Genomic DNA, 19,181 nt, shown 5'->3' with positions numbered 1-19,181 from the left:
TCTGCTCATTTTGTGTGGAGCAGGAGGTCTTTCTGTGAAAGTAATTGTCCTTCCATTAAGGCAGGGTAAGCACTTCACTTTTACCCAACAGCAGGGGCAAATTCTTCCTTCAGAGTACTTAGCAGGCGGGAAAACTATGCCCCCACTTTGCCTTGCCTCTGTCATCAATCTTGATTCTCCTCCACTCTTTTCCTCTCTCTTACACATATCCTAACACTTGCACCTCATCTGTTTCCTTCAGCTGTATCCTTTTGTCCAGAATTACTGCAAAACTTGTTGTGAGACTAACAATATCATTTGTGTCTTGATACAGGAGACTTTTGCCATTTTCATCTTTGGAGCAGAGTTTGCCTTAAGAATCTGGGCTGCTGGCTGTTGCTGTCGCTACAAAGGATGGAGGGGGAGACTCAAATTTGCCAGAAAGCCTTTGTGCATGCTGGGTAGGCACATGCTCTCTACTACTGTTTGCCTCATTAATGTCCTTTTTCTTTTTAAACCAGTTTGGGGGATGTCAAAAAACTGGTGATTGGCAGTGCAAAGAGCACTGAAATCACATCTGCCCTTTATGTCAGGACCTGTGTCCTGCTTGGAGTAATTATTTGAAGTAGCCAGCAATAACTTGTAATTAAGACACACTTGGCTACCTAGTTAGTGAGGGAAAAAAAAAATATTCTATTCTTCAAATACATTTTCCTTGTGCTAAGCCCCATTGCACTTTTCTTAAGCTCATCCTCAGGAAGACTCTCTCTGCCTTCAGTTTCAAACCACTTGAGAACCCAAGTGTATACCATCTTCCCCAGCTCCCTTTCATATTTGTGTTTTGTTTTACAATTGTATTGTTGGTCTGTATTTGCAAACAAGTATCTTTGTGATTTCACCCATGTTGTCTTTCAGGCTTGGAAGGCACTGCCTATAATTATCCATAAAATTACTCATTATTCATGTTTGAATACCCTCCTGCAACTACTCATTATATCCACAAACCAACCAGCCAACATTTAGGAGCTCACTCTGCCCTGAACACTGGTCATCCCCATTCATTCACTGATTTTAGGATATCCTCACTTGTTTCGATTCTCTTCAGGCCAAGCATTGGGTTTTTTTCTTTATTTGTACAGCACATAACACTCTGGAAGCCATGGTGCTGCATGAATACAAGCCTCTCTTTCCTCTCCCTCCTTTTGTTTATCTCATGGAGCTAAATTATAGATAAAATTGTGACAAATTTTCTTTGTGCATCTGTACTATCCTCAATTTAGTAATGCTCCTTAGGGTGCTACTGCTGTACAGATACTTCTAGTAGGTTTGTGAAGGCAGCAGATGTGAGCAAGTGGGATTTATACTGTCTCATTCCTTCTCAGTAACAGTGTCATCTCACTTCTGAGTATGAATCTTCATTGATATCTGGGTAAAAACCAGAAGATATCCTGGATTTATTAAAATCATCTCTCATTTGTCACTGGTACAAGTTTGTTTTGAGAATGATTGGAAGTGAATGAATCTGAAATCAACTTTTTTTGGCTGGAAAGAGAATATAAAGACAATTCAAAGACTGAGTGCCCAGAGAATATTTGAAGCTGTTTGGTACCACTTTCTTGTTGTATGTGTATAAAGGATCAAAAAGAAGGGGGAAACAAGGAAAAGAAAGAAAACAAAAAGAATTTATTCAAATTTCAAACCTTTCAGTTATCAGCAAATTGCTCCTGTGAGCTCTTACAAAAAAATAGTACTACTGACTTCAAGATTTTAGTGGGAAAACTCAGCCAAAAGAATAAAATGATATGTGTACCATCAAACCTGAATTTCTCATCTGCTGACCTGTTCACTGTGGTGTTCCAGTGGTACAGATGAGGTTAAGGCTGATTTTTTGTCAGCATTTGGACACTGTTTCCATGCATCCCTAAGCGAGCTCAGTGTCTCAGGTCCAGGCATTGATCTGTAAATAGATCCCAAGGCTTTCCAGGAGGTTCTGTGCCTGATACTGATGTGTGGCAGCTGCAGATATCTGATTAATTGGCAAGAGGAGGCATTTTCAGGCAGCTTCGAAACTCGCCTAGGGAAATTTGCAGCACAACCAGATGGGATTAAGAAGCAGGTGATGGGGCCACTTTTGTTGGCAGGCTTTGTTCTTTTTGCCTTGCAGATATCTTTGTGCTGATTGCTTCAGTGCCAGTGGTTGCTGTTGGGAACCAGGGCAATGTTCTGGCAACGTCTCTCAGAAGCCTCCGCTTCCTTCAGATCCTACGGATGCTCCGCATGGACAGGCGGGGCGGCACATGGAAACTTTTGGGATCAGCTATTTGTGCACACAGCAAAGTAAGTGAGGAGCTTGCAGGGCTCAGATGGGCCTTGGGGAGAAAGATTAAAAGGAAAGAGAGGGGATGCACAGGTACAACAGTGTCTTGGGGTTACGTTTAGCAGTTCAAAATACAGTTTTGTTCTTTCAGCTTTATTCCCTTTTTGATTCTCTAAACCATTTCTGCCCCTTGTTTTACCTTTTTGTGCTCAGTAGTGGTGCTGGGAAGTGAGACTGTGTTCATTCCCACATGTTACAACAAGAATTTTGCCTTTACTGTGAATGGAAGCAGGGACATCCCTTTTATAGTGAAAGATGCTGAAATCCTTGACAAAAACGCCTGGGAAGTTGCAACATTTGTAGTGGCTTCTCTGACTTGTCTGATCAACAGATGGAGCAGGCCTCTGAAGGGATGGAAAGAGGTTGGTTACCCTGAGAAATGTGCACAGAAATGTGGTTTCCAAAGGAGCTACTGGTAAAATTTTTATTTGGAAGCTTAGGTCAGACAATACAGAGATGGACACAGTGGGAACCCAGACAGGCAAAAATTTCTAAAGTCATCTTTGCTTGATCTAACTTGATGCTAGAGTCAGACACACCCTGTCTTGCACCAGACAGGTACTTGTGTTCTTGTATTTTTACAAAACATTATTTCAAGTTAAAAACAAGACAGGTACTTGTGTTCTTGTATTTTTACAAAACATTATTTCAAGTTAAAAACTGTCTGTCTAAAAATTCTCTAGATGAGATTTCTCATCTGCACAGGATGTAGAAAAATTGCATATGCTCCACAACATACTGCTTTTTCTTACCCATGAATGACATTCCTGACATTTTAGGCGGTTTTGAAAGTTAAAATGCCAGCTGGCATAGCATATTTAGACTTTGCTTCTGTGATGGGACTAATGGGGATGCCCACCATGCTTCATTTCTTATGAACTTCTGCTTCTTCCTCTTATAAACTTGCTACAAGACAGGAGGCAGATAAACACTTATGTCAAAAATGTTTCTAAGGAAACAGATCGTGAAAGAAGTCCATGTAACAAAAACATTGTTTAGAAATTGTTAAAGGCTTCATTGTGTGGGATTGCTTTAAAATATTGTTTGGTTCCCCAGAACGCACTTTTAGACCTCAGCTGGCTGAGGGAGGTTAGAGGGAGTTGTGAAAACTTTGCTTTATTGGAGACAATTTTGCTAACAATTTCCTTCTGTGACTGCACACCAGAAATTAGCTAAGAAAGTTTTTCACTTGTTTCAAGATTCAATTACAAAGTTATCAGCTACAACTTTTTTTTTTTTTTGTCTCAATGCAGTTAATTGAATTGGATGAATGACTAATATGAATGATAAAAATTAATTGGAATATTGATTTTTTGACCGCTGAAAACCTTAAAAAATGTTCTGCCTTATTTCAGATATTGCTGGGATTTGGGGATTTTAACTTGGGTTGCTGCATGCCCCACCTCAGTGGGACATTCCACTTTAGTCATTCTCTCTAAAACAGCAAAGTTTGGGGTTTGTTTGCACACTGAATACTTTCAAAATCTGTTCTTATTTCATGAATTCATTTTGAAAACATCATTCATGATGGGATCAGCTTTGATATGGCTGAAGAGATGGAAGTGCATCCTTCAGCCTTGGCTCTCTGCAGGTAGGGAGAGGGCAGAGCTGTTGATTTCCTTGCCAAGACTGACCTAGCCCAGGGGCAGAAGGAAAGGAAAGAGTCAAGGTCAGGGTCAGAGCCCTGCACCCCCTGTGCCACAGGAGCAGCTAAGCCCTCAACCCAGCTTAATGCAGAGTCACAACTGCAGATTCCTCCAGGCTGCTCCTAAGGAAGATTCTGTGTAAGGGCCAATTCTTGTAAATCTCTGCATTATTTCCCACTAAGTGCTGAGCTGGGCTGGTCATGGATGTGACCAAAGCCAGCAGTGACAGCTCTGTTGTTACCCTCTGTGCTTCTCTCTCCTCCTGATGTTTACTCTGCCACTGTGGATATTGAGGCTCTTTTCAGCCCCTCCATATTCATCTGTTTCTTTTGCAGGAACTCATCACTGCTTGGTACATTGGGTTCCTGACACTCATCTTATCCTCATTTCTTGTTTATCTGGTTGAAAAAGATGTTCCTGAAAAAGATGCTAATGGGGTGGAGATGAAAGAGGAGTTTGAAACCTATGCAGATGCTCTGTGGTGGGGGCTGGTAAGTGACTCAAAAAATACCTTATACCCTTCTTGAAAACTTCATATCCAAGAAGAGATAAAGTTTTATGGATTACAGTGCAAGTGCTACTATATTTGGGTGAAAGGCACATTACACCAAAAGATTACCAAAGTAGGGGTGCCCCTACAACCAATTAACAGCCCCTACAACCAATTAACAGAACCTACAACCCTGTAGGTTGATTTTCAGAAAATGGCCCTTAGGTGCTTAAACCTCCTTCAGAAATCCATCTGTGTTCCTGGTGGCTGGGAAACCTCTTTTAGAGGAGCATCTCTTTGGGTATCACTGCACTATGGGAGACTGAGCTCTCATGCCAGCAGTGTCCTGCAGTGAGAGCTGTGTTCCTCAGAAAATGGCAGAGCCAGAGCTGCCCAGTGGATGGGTCTGTTGGGCTGTCAAAGAGCGCCAAATGTTTGGGCAGTTGAGGAAGATACACATGGCAGGTTTTGTTCTTATGGAGCTAGTGACTGAAGATGTCTCTGGGTTCAGATGGAGGAAGTAAAAATATATTTCTGGAAAGATTTACATAGCAATTCTCATGTCTTACATGCATTCCCCAAAGATCAGGGAATGCCATTGGTGGAATGATGCTGAACGAGAGGGATTTTTGATACATCTGTTCTTGTCTCTTCTGATTAAGAGAGGGGTATTGGTTTGCACCACTACTCATTCAATGACAGATATTCCTGCCATTCCAGAATTCATGTTGCTTTGCTACTGATAGTTAAGGAAGTCTATGTCATGCTGTGACTTAAATTCAGCAGCATATTTTTTATTCAATGTAGTTCACTCATAAATATAAGATACTCCCCTCCCCCCATTATTAGTCAAAAGATACCAAGTGTTGCCTAGAACACCTGGATGTTTCCATGTCCTTTTGTATCCAGGACATTTAGATAGAGTCTTAGTGGTGAGAAAATGTACACAGCTGGAAATTAACAATTGTGCCAGAAAGGAGAATGTTTTCACAAAGATACCTTTGCCTTAAAAAGACCAGGACTTCAGGTAGAGCTAGTTCTGACTAGGTTGTTAAGGGTCTGCAAGCTGTTAACTGACAAATCCCATTCCTGACTGTGTACTGATGGTGGGCAGAAGATTTATGTGGAGTTCACTTGCAGAAAATGCATTTGGAAGAGGCAGCTGCTTTGAGACTAAAGCCATTCTCCATGCAGTGCCTTGTGATTATGATGCCACCAAAAAGTTGGTTGACCCATCCTCAAGATCCTATTTCACCAAGCTGTGCATGAGCACCCCCAGGGCTAAGTGAGTTACACAGCTCTCATGGTGACATTTACACAGAGCTGTTGGCTTTGTTTTTCTTACATTAAACCTGGTTCTTTTGCCCACAGATCACCCTCGCTACGATTGGATACGGTGACAAAACCCCTAAAACATGGGAGGGACGGCTGATTGCAGCCACATTCTCTCTCATTGGAGTGTCTTTCTTTGCTCTTCCTGCAGTAAGTACCTTCCCCTCCTCTATTAGACACAGCCCAGGGCTGTGCACTTGCAAAAAGAAGGTAAAGTTAATAAAATCACCAGTGGAACCAAATCCCTTTTAAAGAAGTACTCCAGAGATTTGAGTGGGTCTGTATCAGTAAATGGAACTTATTTATTCCCAACTTTACACAGAGTTGGGAATAATATGTCACCCCAACACTCTTCAAATCACTGTGTGGGCATTGTCTGACAATGCTAGTTGGCACAGGACAAAATTAAACCAGCAAGTGAACAATCTGGGAAACCACAAGTCAGTTCATAAGACTGTACACTGGCACGTGGTATTACTGATATTAGCATAACCCCCATAAAACATATATTCAAAGGATTTGGGGTCCACTATTGTACTAATTAGAATTTGACCCATCTTACCCAGCCCTTTATTTCCTTTGTCTGCAATGTCCTCAGATAAGAATGAGACAAAATCTGACTGAGCTGGGCTGAATAGCAACAGAAACTGCCTCAGACCCAGATTTTAGGGTATTTTTCCTCTAGATCCAGACTTGGCAAGAATTTCACAGAGGATGACAAGTCCTGCACTGTCAGATCCAAAGCATGGTCTAGCACAGCCCTCGTATCATGCAAGCCAAGTTTCAGTGGAAATGGAAAATAACACAGCACCTGGACACTACCAGCTTGGAAAGGCAGTAGACATTCAAGAAGCCTATTGGGGACCTTTAAATGATTTGGTGTGGCCTGCAGTCCTTGAGAGGATCATGACAACCTCCTGTCCCATGAGTGGAGCAGCAAGAAAGGCGTAGGAACTGCACAAAGACTCCATGTAGCCAACTCCATCTCCACCCTCAGACCTGCATCCTCTCATCATTAATCTCTTTTGTTCTGAGTAACAAATGTCTAAAATTTTGCATCACTCTCTGCTTTCAGGGCATTTTGGGGTCAGGGCTGGCTCTGAAGGTCCAGGAGCAGCATCGCCAAAAACATTTTGAGAAAAGAAGAAAGCCAGCAGCTGAGCTCATTCAGGTTTGCAGCCGCTTCCCTCTTCCTTGAAAAAGTGTCGTGCATGAAGACTGCTGCATCATGTTAGCAAGGGCCACCACTCCTCCCCTGCCCAAATTCCCACTTCCCATTGCAGGAGGTGAGAATTTTGGTTTGTCAGTTTTTCACACTGAGCTGGATAATCCAGAGACCTTTGCAGTTTTGAGGAATCTTTCAACTCCCAGAATATCTTTCAGAAGAACAGTGTCTTTCGAAGAAAGGATCTCATCTGCTAGCTTCTGTAAACCAACTGGCTTCTGCATCACTGCCACAAAATCACAGGAAACAAGCTGTTGAAAACACATTCTTTACAAAATACTGATTTTTTTTTTTCAGTTTCCTTGAGAAAATGTTTTTCTGTGCAAACAGTTATGTTGTTACTGATGTGAAAACAGCAATAGAAGTAACACAATAGACAGTGACAATTTCACTCAAGGCAAATAACATAAATAGTATATGTGTTTTTTATAAACGAAAACACACCCTGTATCCTCTGTTATGCCACTGGATGATCCAAAAATTTAATGGAAAGCGAGCCCTTATCTCACTTGGACATCAGTTATGGCCTTTTTTATGAATTCAGATTATTAAGCTTAAAATCATTAGTCTGTGTGCTGACAAATTTGAAATTATTCATTCTTACTAGGTATGGAGCACATTCTGATAGCAGTTAAGTAAATGACAGCATTTTCACAGAGGGACAGAGAAAGTTTCTGTTTTATAATAAATGGAAGCATTGGTGCTCAGGATCAAAACAGTCCCCAAGAGAAACAGGCTGAATGGCATTAAAATTCATGGCTGTTCTCATTAAAAACACACTTTAGCAAACAGAGGGGGCTGCAGGCATGAACTGTGAATGGAATTTGATGGAATTTAATTTTAAGTTAAAGCATCTCCACTGATCAGGTAGCTTATTTAACTAGTGGGTTTTAGGTTGGGGAATTTTTTTGGAGAACTTTAATTTGAACTAAATGCTGAAGTAGAAAATTGCTCAGCAAAATTTCTTCTGATGATACATTAGGAGGCAAACTATCTTAAGTACTTCCAGAATTACTGGACAAGTCCAGCAGTGATTGAAGCTCTTTTAGACATACCAGACAGGACAATAAAACCATTTTAGTCTAATGCAATGTCATGTTCTGTTAATGGTTTCTCTCCATGTCCTGTCTCCTTTAACAGCCCTCCAAGATCAAAATTCAGTGTCAAAAGATTTTCCATATAGTGGCACTCATTTGGTATGGCTGATTAATAATTAATTTCCAAAGAGTGACTCAGGTGCATTGTTATGTTCTTTGAAAGAGTCTGACTGCAGTCAGCTGGGAAATAACTTCATCTAACACTAATTATTTCCTCTCCCTTGTAATTTAGGCTGCCTGGAGATACTATGCTACTAACCCCAACAGGATTGATTTAGTTGCTACCTGGAGGTTTTATGAATCAATTGTATCATTTCCATTTTTCAGGTAAGTGCATTGTCCACCTCTCTATCATTTTCTGTGAAGTATCAGTCAGGACAGGGAACACAGTCTTTATCTATATATAGGTAACAGACAGTTTCCAGAAAACTCTTCTGAAGAAGAGGAATCTTTTCTGAGGTAGTGATTTAATTTCAGTCACCACTTCTGAATTCAGTGAAAGTATTCCATACATAAAGACATTCAGAAAAAATGGATGCTTATATCTTTATGGCTAATAGACTGATCCTCACTCTCCTTGCCTGTTAAACAGGCATCTTTCTCACATTTAGACCTTAATATTGTAAAATGTTTTTTTTTAAAAAACCTATATAGCCCTATGAAAAGCCAAGACTTTTAGCTACAGATTATCAGCTGATAATAATGGGCATTACATGTCTAAGTTAGTGCTTTGAACATTCCTCCTGGTCTTGCTGTTGTGCCTCATTCTGAAAAAAGTGCCCTTAAACTACTGTTCAACTCAGAGGTCTCCATGTGTAGTTGTGCTCACTGCACTGATACTGAAGCTCCAGCTGTCGCTCAAGACTGACTTAAAATGTTTCAGACTCCTGCTTTCACAAAGGGCAAATTACAAATACTCACCCTTTCTTTGTTTTAGTCACAATACATTTTTAGAATCAATTTCATGGACGTCAAAAAGGAAACCTCTACAAAAAAAACTCAACACCAAAAGTGTTTAATTAAGGCCCAGTACATTTCTTCCCTTTTCTTTATCTCTTTTCACTCTCTGTCTATTCCCACATTTTCCATTACAGAGTAATTTCTTCAGGATTTCTTGACTGCAGGGTTTTTCAGAGAATAACTCTCAGATTCATAAGGAGTCTGGACTCATTACTGTGACTTCAAGCTTGCTCATTTTGTGTAGGTTCTTCTGTGATTCAAATGCAACCTGAAATTTAATAGGTGTTTTGCAAATAAGATCCTGGGAGAGAGGGCAGGGGAGATCACTTCTCACCAAAGACTGGATTGCCAATCTAAGCATCACAGACTGGTTTCAGGAATCTATATAACTTTTTTTTTTTTTTTTTTTTTTTTGCTTTATAGCTAGTTGAAAATGTAGCTTTTATTCTGCTTTTCTGTCAGTTATGGTCACAGAACAAAAGAAGTATAAGGTATTAGCAGTAGATTAGCAATTTATATTTTAAAAATATGCTGAATTTATGATGTGATTCTTCTCTCCTTTCCTTCTTGTAATGCCTGCTCTCTTCTATAAAAGGAAAGAGCAATTGGATGGTACTGCCAGGTATGTAGCTGTCATTATTGTATATATATGTTTTAATACAGCTGTTGGAGGATGCAAGCTAAATAGATCTTTGTGGATTCATGAGCTGTTAACTAAATCATGCTACTAACACCACAGGTAATCATTAAAAATTCTTAACAAGTTCATTTCCTAACTGCTTGCCTTTTTCCCTAGTTTAACAACACAGCTAAAATGCTAATTGTACAAAGGCAGTGTTGCTTGCTGATTGTCTGTAAACAGCTTTATTGTTTGTTATTGCTAATCATGGTCTAGATTTCTCCTGATCCATGCTGCAGAGCCAGAGTTTAGCATCCAGATTGTTCTGGGAGGAATTTAAGACTCTGGTTGCTGTTGTTGCTCCACGGTCTTGCACAGAGCAATGTTGTGGTGTGAGTCAGTGACAGTTCACCATGTGCAAAGATTTGTTGACTATAAATACAGAGGTGGGTGTCTAAGACGGAACAGCAGGATAGTAAATCTCTCTGGCAGAGAGATTTATAGAAGCTACATTAGGTTTAAGGGCCTGGTGCCACCTGTGCTGAAAAAAAGGGAAAGCTCCCCATCCCACTGGGGTATTCACAAGCAAAGATGATGAAGGAATCATCAACACCAGCACTGGTCAGTCACTGAAAACTACAGCAAAGCAGCCACTGTCAGTCAACATACAAAGTCTCAAATGGAAATGATATCTTTATAACCTTTTTCAGATAAGTAGAAGAGTCAAATGCACACACAATAATTGTAAAGCAAAACTTAATGTTAAACTGCTATCAATGGGTCACTCACAATGAAATTCAATAGCAATTAAAGGATAAATAGTTCCACAGTGCTGAAATTACTTCAGTTTGCATTGCCATTTACAGCACAGAGAAAAGGAACAAGAACTGTAGCTACATCTGAAAACTGTGAGCCAGAGGTCAGGTCTGGAGTTCCAGTCCCTGGCCTGATGAAAAGTTGTTTTTCTTCTTGTTTTTTGAAGTATTTCATGCAATACATGACAACTTCAATAAAGGAAGTTGACCAAAAAAAAAAAAAAAAAAAGCTTAACACTTGCTGTTCTCCTAGGAATTTTTGGGGTTCAAGCCTCATTTAGCAGAGAAGAAAAACCTATCTCACGTTTTCTTACAATTCAGGCAGTGCTCTAGTGACAAATTTTTGGGAAAGGATGTCTTCCTTCTCTTACCACCAAAATCATGAGCTCACCTCAAAGATGACTGGGTGGGAGGTATGCAGTTTGTGAACCCCCATGGACCTTAAGTACTTTACAGCCATGGCACTCCCCAGGCTAAGCAGTCATGAGCAAGCTCAGTTGCATTAATGCACATGTTTGGAGATTTTAGCCATCTCCAGCATTGGTAACAGCTGAATTTTGGTCTTTAATATGTAGGGAAGAGCTGAAATTCTTTGGGGTATGTAATTCCATAACTTGAGTCAAAATATTCTGGCTGAGATGCAGCACCAGATTAAAATTAGGTAAGAGAATGCCTGCTGCAGTTCACTGTTGGTCACAGCCCCACTAGAGAAGCTCCTGCACCTGCAGCAGTTCTGAGTTACTGTAGCTTTCAGGCAGTAGAAATCATTTTATGTCAACACACTGAATTAAAAATGGAAAAGTATGACTCACAAAATCTTTAAAACAATAATCCCAAGTCCCCTCATTCTAGCTGGATGTAACTTGATTTTATTTTATTTTATATATATAATAACCCTCAGCAAAATCATCAGTACACCTGCATGGGAGCCTTCCTGCTAGCAGAAATGTGTTTATGCAATGAGGCATACAATTAAAGAGATTGGAAACCCTCCAGGTAAACAGACATATGATGGTACTTGTGGGTACATCCACTGACTTCAGTAGAAATGTGATTCAGCCATAAAATCTGGTTGTTTTGACAGTACCACATCCCATCTCTCATAAAACTCTTATTTACAAACCAGATAATTAAAAAAAAATCTTCCTTCTGCAGTGATTTAGTATAGAAATTATTAGTTGTACTCCACTGAAGTTTATGCTTTGACTGCATTGAAATAAATGAGCAATAAGGGAATGTGGTCCTAATGGGGAGAACAGCCCATAAGTGTCCTCAGGTTCTTCCATCAGTTAAGTACTTAATGAGAAAGTAAGTAGTAATGCTGCTGTCATAATCAATTGCATTGTCTGATCCATGGTTGACAAAGGAGAGAGAATAATTGGTCCAAAATTTTCACAGAAGCTTTTAATAAACTAAAAATGAGGCCTGGCTGTATCAAAATTTGACACTGGGAGGCGCTTTAAGTGGCAGAGATTCTAGCGAGTAGTGTGAAAGCTCTTTAGGAACTCCCCAGTTCTAGAGCTGAACTCTGTGACAGATCCTTCTAGGATCTCTCCTAGAGAGAGAATCTCCTAGGATCAGGAGAGAAGCAGGAGCTGGCATGATGATGAAGTCACAGATAAATACAAGACCTTGTTCTTAGACCACTTGGGAAGAACACGGGGGTCACAAATGAGTGGAAAAGTCCATTTCAGAAGTTGGATCCCAAGGCAAGGCTGCAGGGAAGGACTTTTCACAGAGGAAAATCAAGTAAATTTTGGCAGAAATCCAAGGCTTTATTGAAGGTCCCTTTAAAATAAAACTGGGAAGATTTATGATGAAGAGGACATTGGACTGGAGCTCAACTCTGTCCTGTAAACAGTGAAGGGAAGTGGTAGTTATGATGCTGCTCTTAAGAACAGTATCTTCCCTATGTGTAACTCCCCAGCCCAGGAGGAACTGGGCTGTGCTCTCTGTGGCTCACTGATGAGTTTACTGACCTCATGCCAGAGGTGCCACTAGCTTTTTTCTTTTCTTAATCAATGCCTAAACCTCACAGCCCCATGAAATCTCAGATAGCAACTGCTTTTCTCCCTGTATTGCAAAGCTTTTTCATCTGTTCAGCTCTCCAGAAGGGAGATTTATGAGGAAGAGATACTAATGCTCATTTCTGCAGGCATGCAGCAAATCGTTTAGCAAGAATTTGGGAGCCTGACCTACATTCAGGATGGGCGTTTGATTGCCAGACATTTTTTTTTCTGAGCAACTTTTTATGTCTATGTTTCAGGAATTATTATTGGGGCCTGATTTTTTTAGTGCTGTCATTAGCAACTGTTCCACTGACTTTGACCAGAGTTTAAACTTGCATGTACAGGCATTTTAGTGAAGAGTTGTGAACTTTCTTCTAGGATCTTGCTCCCGATCCTCATTGTCCCACTTTAGAACTAGCCATCAGGAGAGCATGTTCATTCCTAGACCTATTATTTTGTGATTGCAGAAAAGTAATTTATCCCAGTTTCCTTTATATTTATCTCTACAAGATAAATAATATTTCTGTGCCTTTGGAAAGTTGACTTGATTTTTTAAAGTGGTATCATGAGTACCTGTCCTTCCTATTACATGAGTATGAAAGAATTAATTAATTGTGGCGCATTTTTGTATTGCCAATGCTGACAACAAAATGAAAATAAAACCCTACTTTGCAAGGTATAAAATTTTGCTGTAAGTTATTCATCCTAATACATCTGCCCAAAACAAGAAGGAAAAAAGGCCACTCTGATATGCACACCACATTAACTACAAATGAAAGGCTCCCATTCTTTTTCATAGAGCTTTTCATGGGTAATCATTAATGTCTCATCTTAATAACTTTTCTTCACTTTACAGTAATGTCATGATTAGTAGGGAGTCATTCTTTGGATCAAGCCTCACAAGAAAACTTAGGTATATATGTTCAAGTAACAGTTGAGCCTTATTCTTTTCATATTTCTTGCATGCCATTCTCTGCCTGCACTTTCTGTTTTTACTACAGTAGTTCACCTAACCACCATCAAAAGTAAGGGACAATAAGACTGAAAAGTTATTAAGCATAAGAAGAAAGTTGCATGACCTTAATTGTTCTACTGTTCAGAAAACATGGGATATTATCTTCCCAATAATCTGCTTAGAAACAGGTGCTTTTCTCTGTTTCCATTGAATGGAAATTAAACTAGCCTAGTCTGCATAGAATTTTGAAATTTATTGTGAGAAAAATATACTATAAAAGCTAAACACTATTCCTTATGTGGTCCTAACCCTGCCAACACAATCATGCAAGTTACTTTGAATTTGAGTTCAGTGGAACAACATCTTTGCATGTGTATTTGCAGGTTCTGGTTCAGCAAATGGAAAACAAGTAGATGCTTTTGACCATCTGAATAAAGTTAGTGACATGCTTAAATATCTTGCTGAACTGTGACCTAAGACGTGGGGCAAGAACTTTACCTTCCTGCAAAGAGACATAGACATAGCTTGTGACACTTCAGGAATATAAAAGACACATCATTAGAAATAATATTTTGACTGAATTGCAAAGTATTTTACTCTATCCCACACCTTGCTGTCATTCAACTTTATCTGGTTGCTCTCATTCCAACTTCATTCCACAAACATGAAACCATCAACCTACCAACCATCCAGCTTTTCTAGCTGGAGCTCTTCAGCTTTTGGAGAGCAGCAAGTAAAGCACTCAATTTTTTCATTTGATGATTGGCCCGTACAAAATAGCAAGAGACTTTGATTTAGCAGTTTGATTTGCTTTCTAGTGCTTGATGCATGATATGTTCACTTTGAAGCAAAAATTGGGTCAGCATCCATATGGTTTCTACCTACAATGTCTGCATCCATTGGTGAAAAATATCCATCCTGGTTTCACAATGAATTGGATTTGGATTATTCCTCCCATAGATTTATATGACATCTTTATTTTCATCCATCTCCAGTCCATTTAGAAAGTGTGGATGAGAGAAGGGGCTAAGCAAAGGCCTTTAGTGTATGTAAAAGCTCTTTCTTTTTCTGAAGGGCATCAAAGTTGAGCTGAAGTTTTGGTTTGTGCTCATGTTTATGGGCAGATAATCTGGATGGTAGGTGAGTCTGGATTTCAAGTCATACCCACCCTTAAATACCGGTGAGGATGTATACCACCAAGGAGTGTGGAAGTTTGTTGACTTAGAAAGGACTTGCAAATTTAGGCCTCAAGAGTCAGGGTGCAAAGTGAAGTCATTACTTTTCAGGAAGCTGTAGTCAACTATTTTGGGATAGAACATTTTTGTGAGATCCTCTCTGAATGAAAGAATGCTACTTAATAAAAGGGAAATTTGATTGGCTAAAGTTTAGAACTACCTTGGAAGCGTGGAATATTCTTTGTTTTATTTTAAGAAATCTCATAAACTGTCTGAGATCCTTTGAACAGGTTCACTGCAAAATTCATGTCTGTCATAACATTAGTTTGGTGTTAACTTCTATTAGGAAGTGTTCAAATCAGAATATGGAATACTTCTGGAAGCCTCATTCAGAATGTTTGATTTTCCAAAGCCAAGTTCACCCATATAAATTCATCTGATAAGGTACAAAAATACTGGAGTAAACATGACTTCCTTCTGCTTCCACTTACCTGAGACTAATTACACCTAGTGATTTTAAACTGTAAGAAATATGGGAAAATCTCCTGATTATCATTTGTCCTTGTTAGGTGAAAGTGGTAAATCCATGGCAGAGGGCTGTTTGGTTCACTCTTAGAATTAATTCACTATTTTTCTCCTCACACACGTACCATTTGTTTATGAAACTCCAGTACTAGGAAGAGGATAGAGAGGAGAGTATCTGGCTTGCATGATGGGATGTAAATGCATTCTTTCTTTGCATGACTGTTTCTGAAAAATATTTCTAGTTCAGTGGTTCCCACTCTTTATTCTGAGCAAGGGTAAAACGTGCTGCAGAAGCCAGCCATCTCTTGTGTATCAAGCCACCAAAATAATCTCTCAGGTGGTCTAAAATAATTCCCACTGCTCTTGCTCTTGGGAAACAAAAATTTAAGAGCTGAATTTTTCTTTAGGTAGAAAGAAACTGCACTGCTCTCACCTTCCTCCCTTTCTGGTGATCTGTATCTACCACAGAGATAAGGAATTTTCATCCTGGGTCCCATTTTGAAGACACAGGGTTTGGAACCCATGAGAGAGAGGATGCAATAGCGTGCAAGACAAGAAATGGTGATTTATCCAAGCAAGTCAGAGACACTACCCTGCATTTTTCTCAGCATGCTTGGGATGGATTTGTATCTCCCCAGCTTCTGGAACTGTGCTGGAAGTTGAGAATTGTGTTTTATTGAATGTAAGGAAGCCAAAGGAAGTGGGACCACTGTTCCCAGGAGAGGAAGAGTAGCCAACATCAGAAGGGGGAGTCTGAAAGACGAGCAGCAGTGCATGACCCTGTGGTGGGAACCACTGTCCTAGCCCCTCATGAAGGATGGTGTGATCGGCGCATGCTTCACGCCCTGGGACTGAGCCATGCGCATGCTGCTTCAATGGAGGAGATTGTGTCATGAGAACAAACATTTCCTCGGTACTTTTAAAAAGATCAATGAAAGCTAAAACCCCAGCAGACCCAGATTTCATTCCTTGAAAATGAGAATAAAGTCCATTTTTTTTTTCCTGATGACAGTCCTTATGTGGAAAGAAGCTTGGGTTTTGTTTGGGGTTCTTTTGTATACAACACACCGTTATGTATTTGGATGTGAAGCTGATGAATTATTTTCTGATTGTTTTACTGCTCTGGCTGCCAGATATGAACACAATTGTCTATATTTGTTGCATAAACATACTGTTATGAACCTGAATGTTACTTCAAGGGTTAACCTTCAGGATTCAATTAATGAGGAAGGCTTCAGCTCAGGTAACTTTAACTTAGACTAGAGATCTGCTTTTTGGATGACTCCTTATCTCGATCTTTCCATAGTCAATAACAAGAGCCAAGTTCCCCAAGTATAAAGTCATCCTAAACTGAACCACACTCTCCCCATTTACTGATTAGAGTTGCTGACTTCCCACTGATTATAGAAATGGGTCTAAAGAGTAGTCTTAGACAGGAAGTTTACATTTTTTAACAGCTTAAAACAGATCAGATGAGTTCTAGCTCATAAACCTAAGATGTTCAAGCAACAGTCTTTGGAGAATAGCTTCTTCCTAAACTGACACTTATCAGCAGAGCTAGCTGCAGAACTCTGAAATGGAAATCTGGGAATGCTTTCAGTTTGTATTATCTACCTTAAGTCCCACCACACTGAAAAAAACACCAAAAAAACCCCACCCCACAAATGAGTGTGCCAACATATGCAGTGGAAAATGTCACTGCAAATAAGTAGGGTTTTGTGCTGAATGCAGAGGAATTTTTTGTTCTGATTTTATGAGGAGGATATAAAATCTTGTTCAGTTCCAGTCTTGCATAGCTCTATGACAGATTTCTGCATTCTTGCTTATATTGCTGTCCTATACTTTAAGAAAATCACTGTATTAATATTTTGGATACTTCGCATCATCTACCCACCCTTTTCCTTCTGGTCTGATCCCTACAGATCCTCACCTCACTTTATGCCTCCATTTTTTCTGGTATGCAAGGCAGTTATCACAGGAGTTTTAAGGGGCAAACTTTGGGACAGCTGGATATGTATTTTGAAGAACTAAGCAAGTTTCTGGAGAGGGAGTTAGAGACCACATGTAATGACAGCTATATTATTTTAACTTAGTACTAAACAGCTTTTTATAAACACCACCAGTCTTTTGCCTCTCCTATTTTTCTGCTTCTTTGCCTTTCAGGTTATGTTCCTTAAAGATATTTTTCTCTTGAGAGTTTCTCTGTACTTACTAACTCAGATCTTGTGACATTTAGTACATTGCTTGAAGCCAGTGTGTAGTATGTGCCCACTTGACTCTTCCTTTCATTTGAGATTCATCTATCGATCATCTATTGTCAGTGACCTGTAATCCCCATCTGGAGAAAGCTGATCTCCAACAAGCCTGTTGCACAATTTTTTCAGACCCAGAAACAAACTTTGTCATTTTATTATAACGGAACAGATCTCCTCATCCTAAAACTGCTTTGGTTTCTCCTTTCTTCTATCTTATTCCACAGTCTCCTTCAGTCTGCACAGATCACCACCATGATGTCCATGCCTCATTACTCTTTTTTCTTTATATTAAAGAAATTCTCACTCTCACAAGCTTGCTCTCTCTAACACCTTCAGGCCCATCAGTTTATATTGCCTGGCTGACTCTGTTATGACTTAACTAGTTTTTGCTGCGTTTCTTTGGATTAAAATTTTTTTGAGTGATGTGCCGTGATTCTATACTCTTCTTGACTGTACTTCTCAAAATTAATTCCTCCTTCAAACTTTGATTTATTATTAATGAGACATGAGAATTTATTTTCCCTACTTTACCTGCCCAAAAATCCCACACGCAAATCATTCAGTTGACTTTTACTTCCTCACCTTTATATTTTGTGCCCTTTTCAAACTTGCTCATTAGTTTTCTTCTCCTGTATATGTTTGCCCTATGCATGGCAGCTGAGTGCTTGAAGAATCCAAATTTCACAGAGAATTGAAATATCTGTCTTGTAAAGCGTTACTGCTCTCAAACGTGGTCAAACAGAAGTGAAAGTGATGAGAAAAGAGGATGCAGGATCTCCCTAATTTAGTAGAACATAAATCACTTGCTGGGACTCTGCACTCGCCATCAGTTCAGTGTTGACAGAACTTTGGTGGGCAGAGCAGATCAAGATTCCACCCCAAAAGCAAGAACTATGAAAATAATTTTAAAAACTATTTCATATTTTAAATTCCATTAAAATATTTTAAAGCCATTTTACATTTTTAATAATTTTTATTTTTAAAGAGTTCTTAAGCTCAAATGTGAGATTTTCCAAAACATATTTTGTCACAGATGTCAACAAGCAACATCTCAACTTTTTCTACAAGGAAGGAAGGAAGTAATCCTTAATTTTTACTCTATACATTTGTCTGCACTTTGTGCCTCTTTTCCCCATGCCATGAATTCTTCAGGAAATGACATCAGGGCAAAGTCTGAGTAATGTAGATATCATTCATTTAAACTGTTCTATTTTTATCTCCTGGAAATGCTGATCTATCAGGACTACATCTGTGTCTCCATACCCAACTCCTCTTTACTCACACACACACGTGCACTTTATCCATGCAATGACAGGGCAAGTGTCTGGACTTCCTAGGCTGCAGAAATTACATTCACAAGTATTTTCATATCAAAAAGAAAAATCAGAAGGGTTGGAAAAACTTCCTACACCCAAAGGTATAGTGCTTGCAACTTTTCTGATAGGGAAGCCCATACTTTAAAGATATATTAATCAGAAACACACAGTAGAGATGAGAACCCCAGTAATTCATGTAAAAAAACCCCAAAAACCAAAAGCAGCACAAAAACTTGCAACAGCTGATGCTCAATGCTCAGATAACATCCATTGTTGTGGGATACTGCAACAGACAGAGCTCTGAGATAGAAATGGGTCCTTTTTTCACACTTGCAAGGTCTGCACACATATCTCTATCTTTGTCCACTGTGTCCTTGCACAGTGAACCCTCCCCATGCTTGCCTCT

At 39.5% G+C, this 19,181-nt stretch overlaps 1 protein-coding gene across 1 annotated transcript in view; it reads left to right on the top strand.

The window, feature by feature from the left end:
* KCNQ3 (potassium voltage-gated channel subfamily Q member 3) overlaps positions 1-19,181 on the top strand; it is a 185,593-nt gene that overhangs the window by 155,432 nt on the left and 10,980 nt on the right. The window contains exons 3-9 of the mRNA XM_053993650.1: positions 314-440; positions 2,144-2,316; positions 4,338-4,493; positions 5,864-5,974; positions 6,900-6,995; positions 8,379-8,473; positions 9,702-9,728. Of these exons, the coding sequence (XP_053849625.1) occupies positions 314-440; positions 2,144-2,316; positions 4,338-4,493; positions 5,864-5,974; positions 6,900-6,995; positions 8,379-8,473; positions 9,702-9,728 (785 nt within the window). The remainder of the gene's footprint in view (positions 1-313; positions 441-2,143; positions 2,317-4,337; positions 4,494-5,863; positions 5,975-6,899; positions 6,996-8,378; positions 8,474-9,701; positions 9,729-19,181) is intronic.

This window comes from Vidua macroura, chromosome 1 (genome assembly GCF_024509145.1).
Source record: "Vidua macroura isolate BioBank_ID:100142 chromosome 1, ASM2450914v1, whole genome shotgun sequence".
NCBI lineage: Eukaryota > Metazoa > Chordata > Aves > Passeriformes > Viduidae > Vidua > Vidua macroura.
Note: the sequence above shows the minus strand (reverse complement) of the source record. Positions and strands in the feature narration are given on the sequence as shown.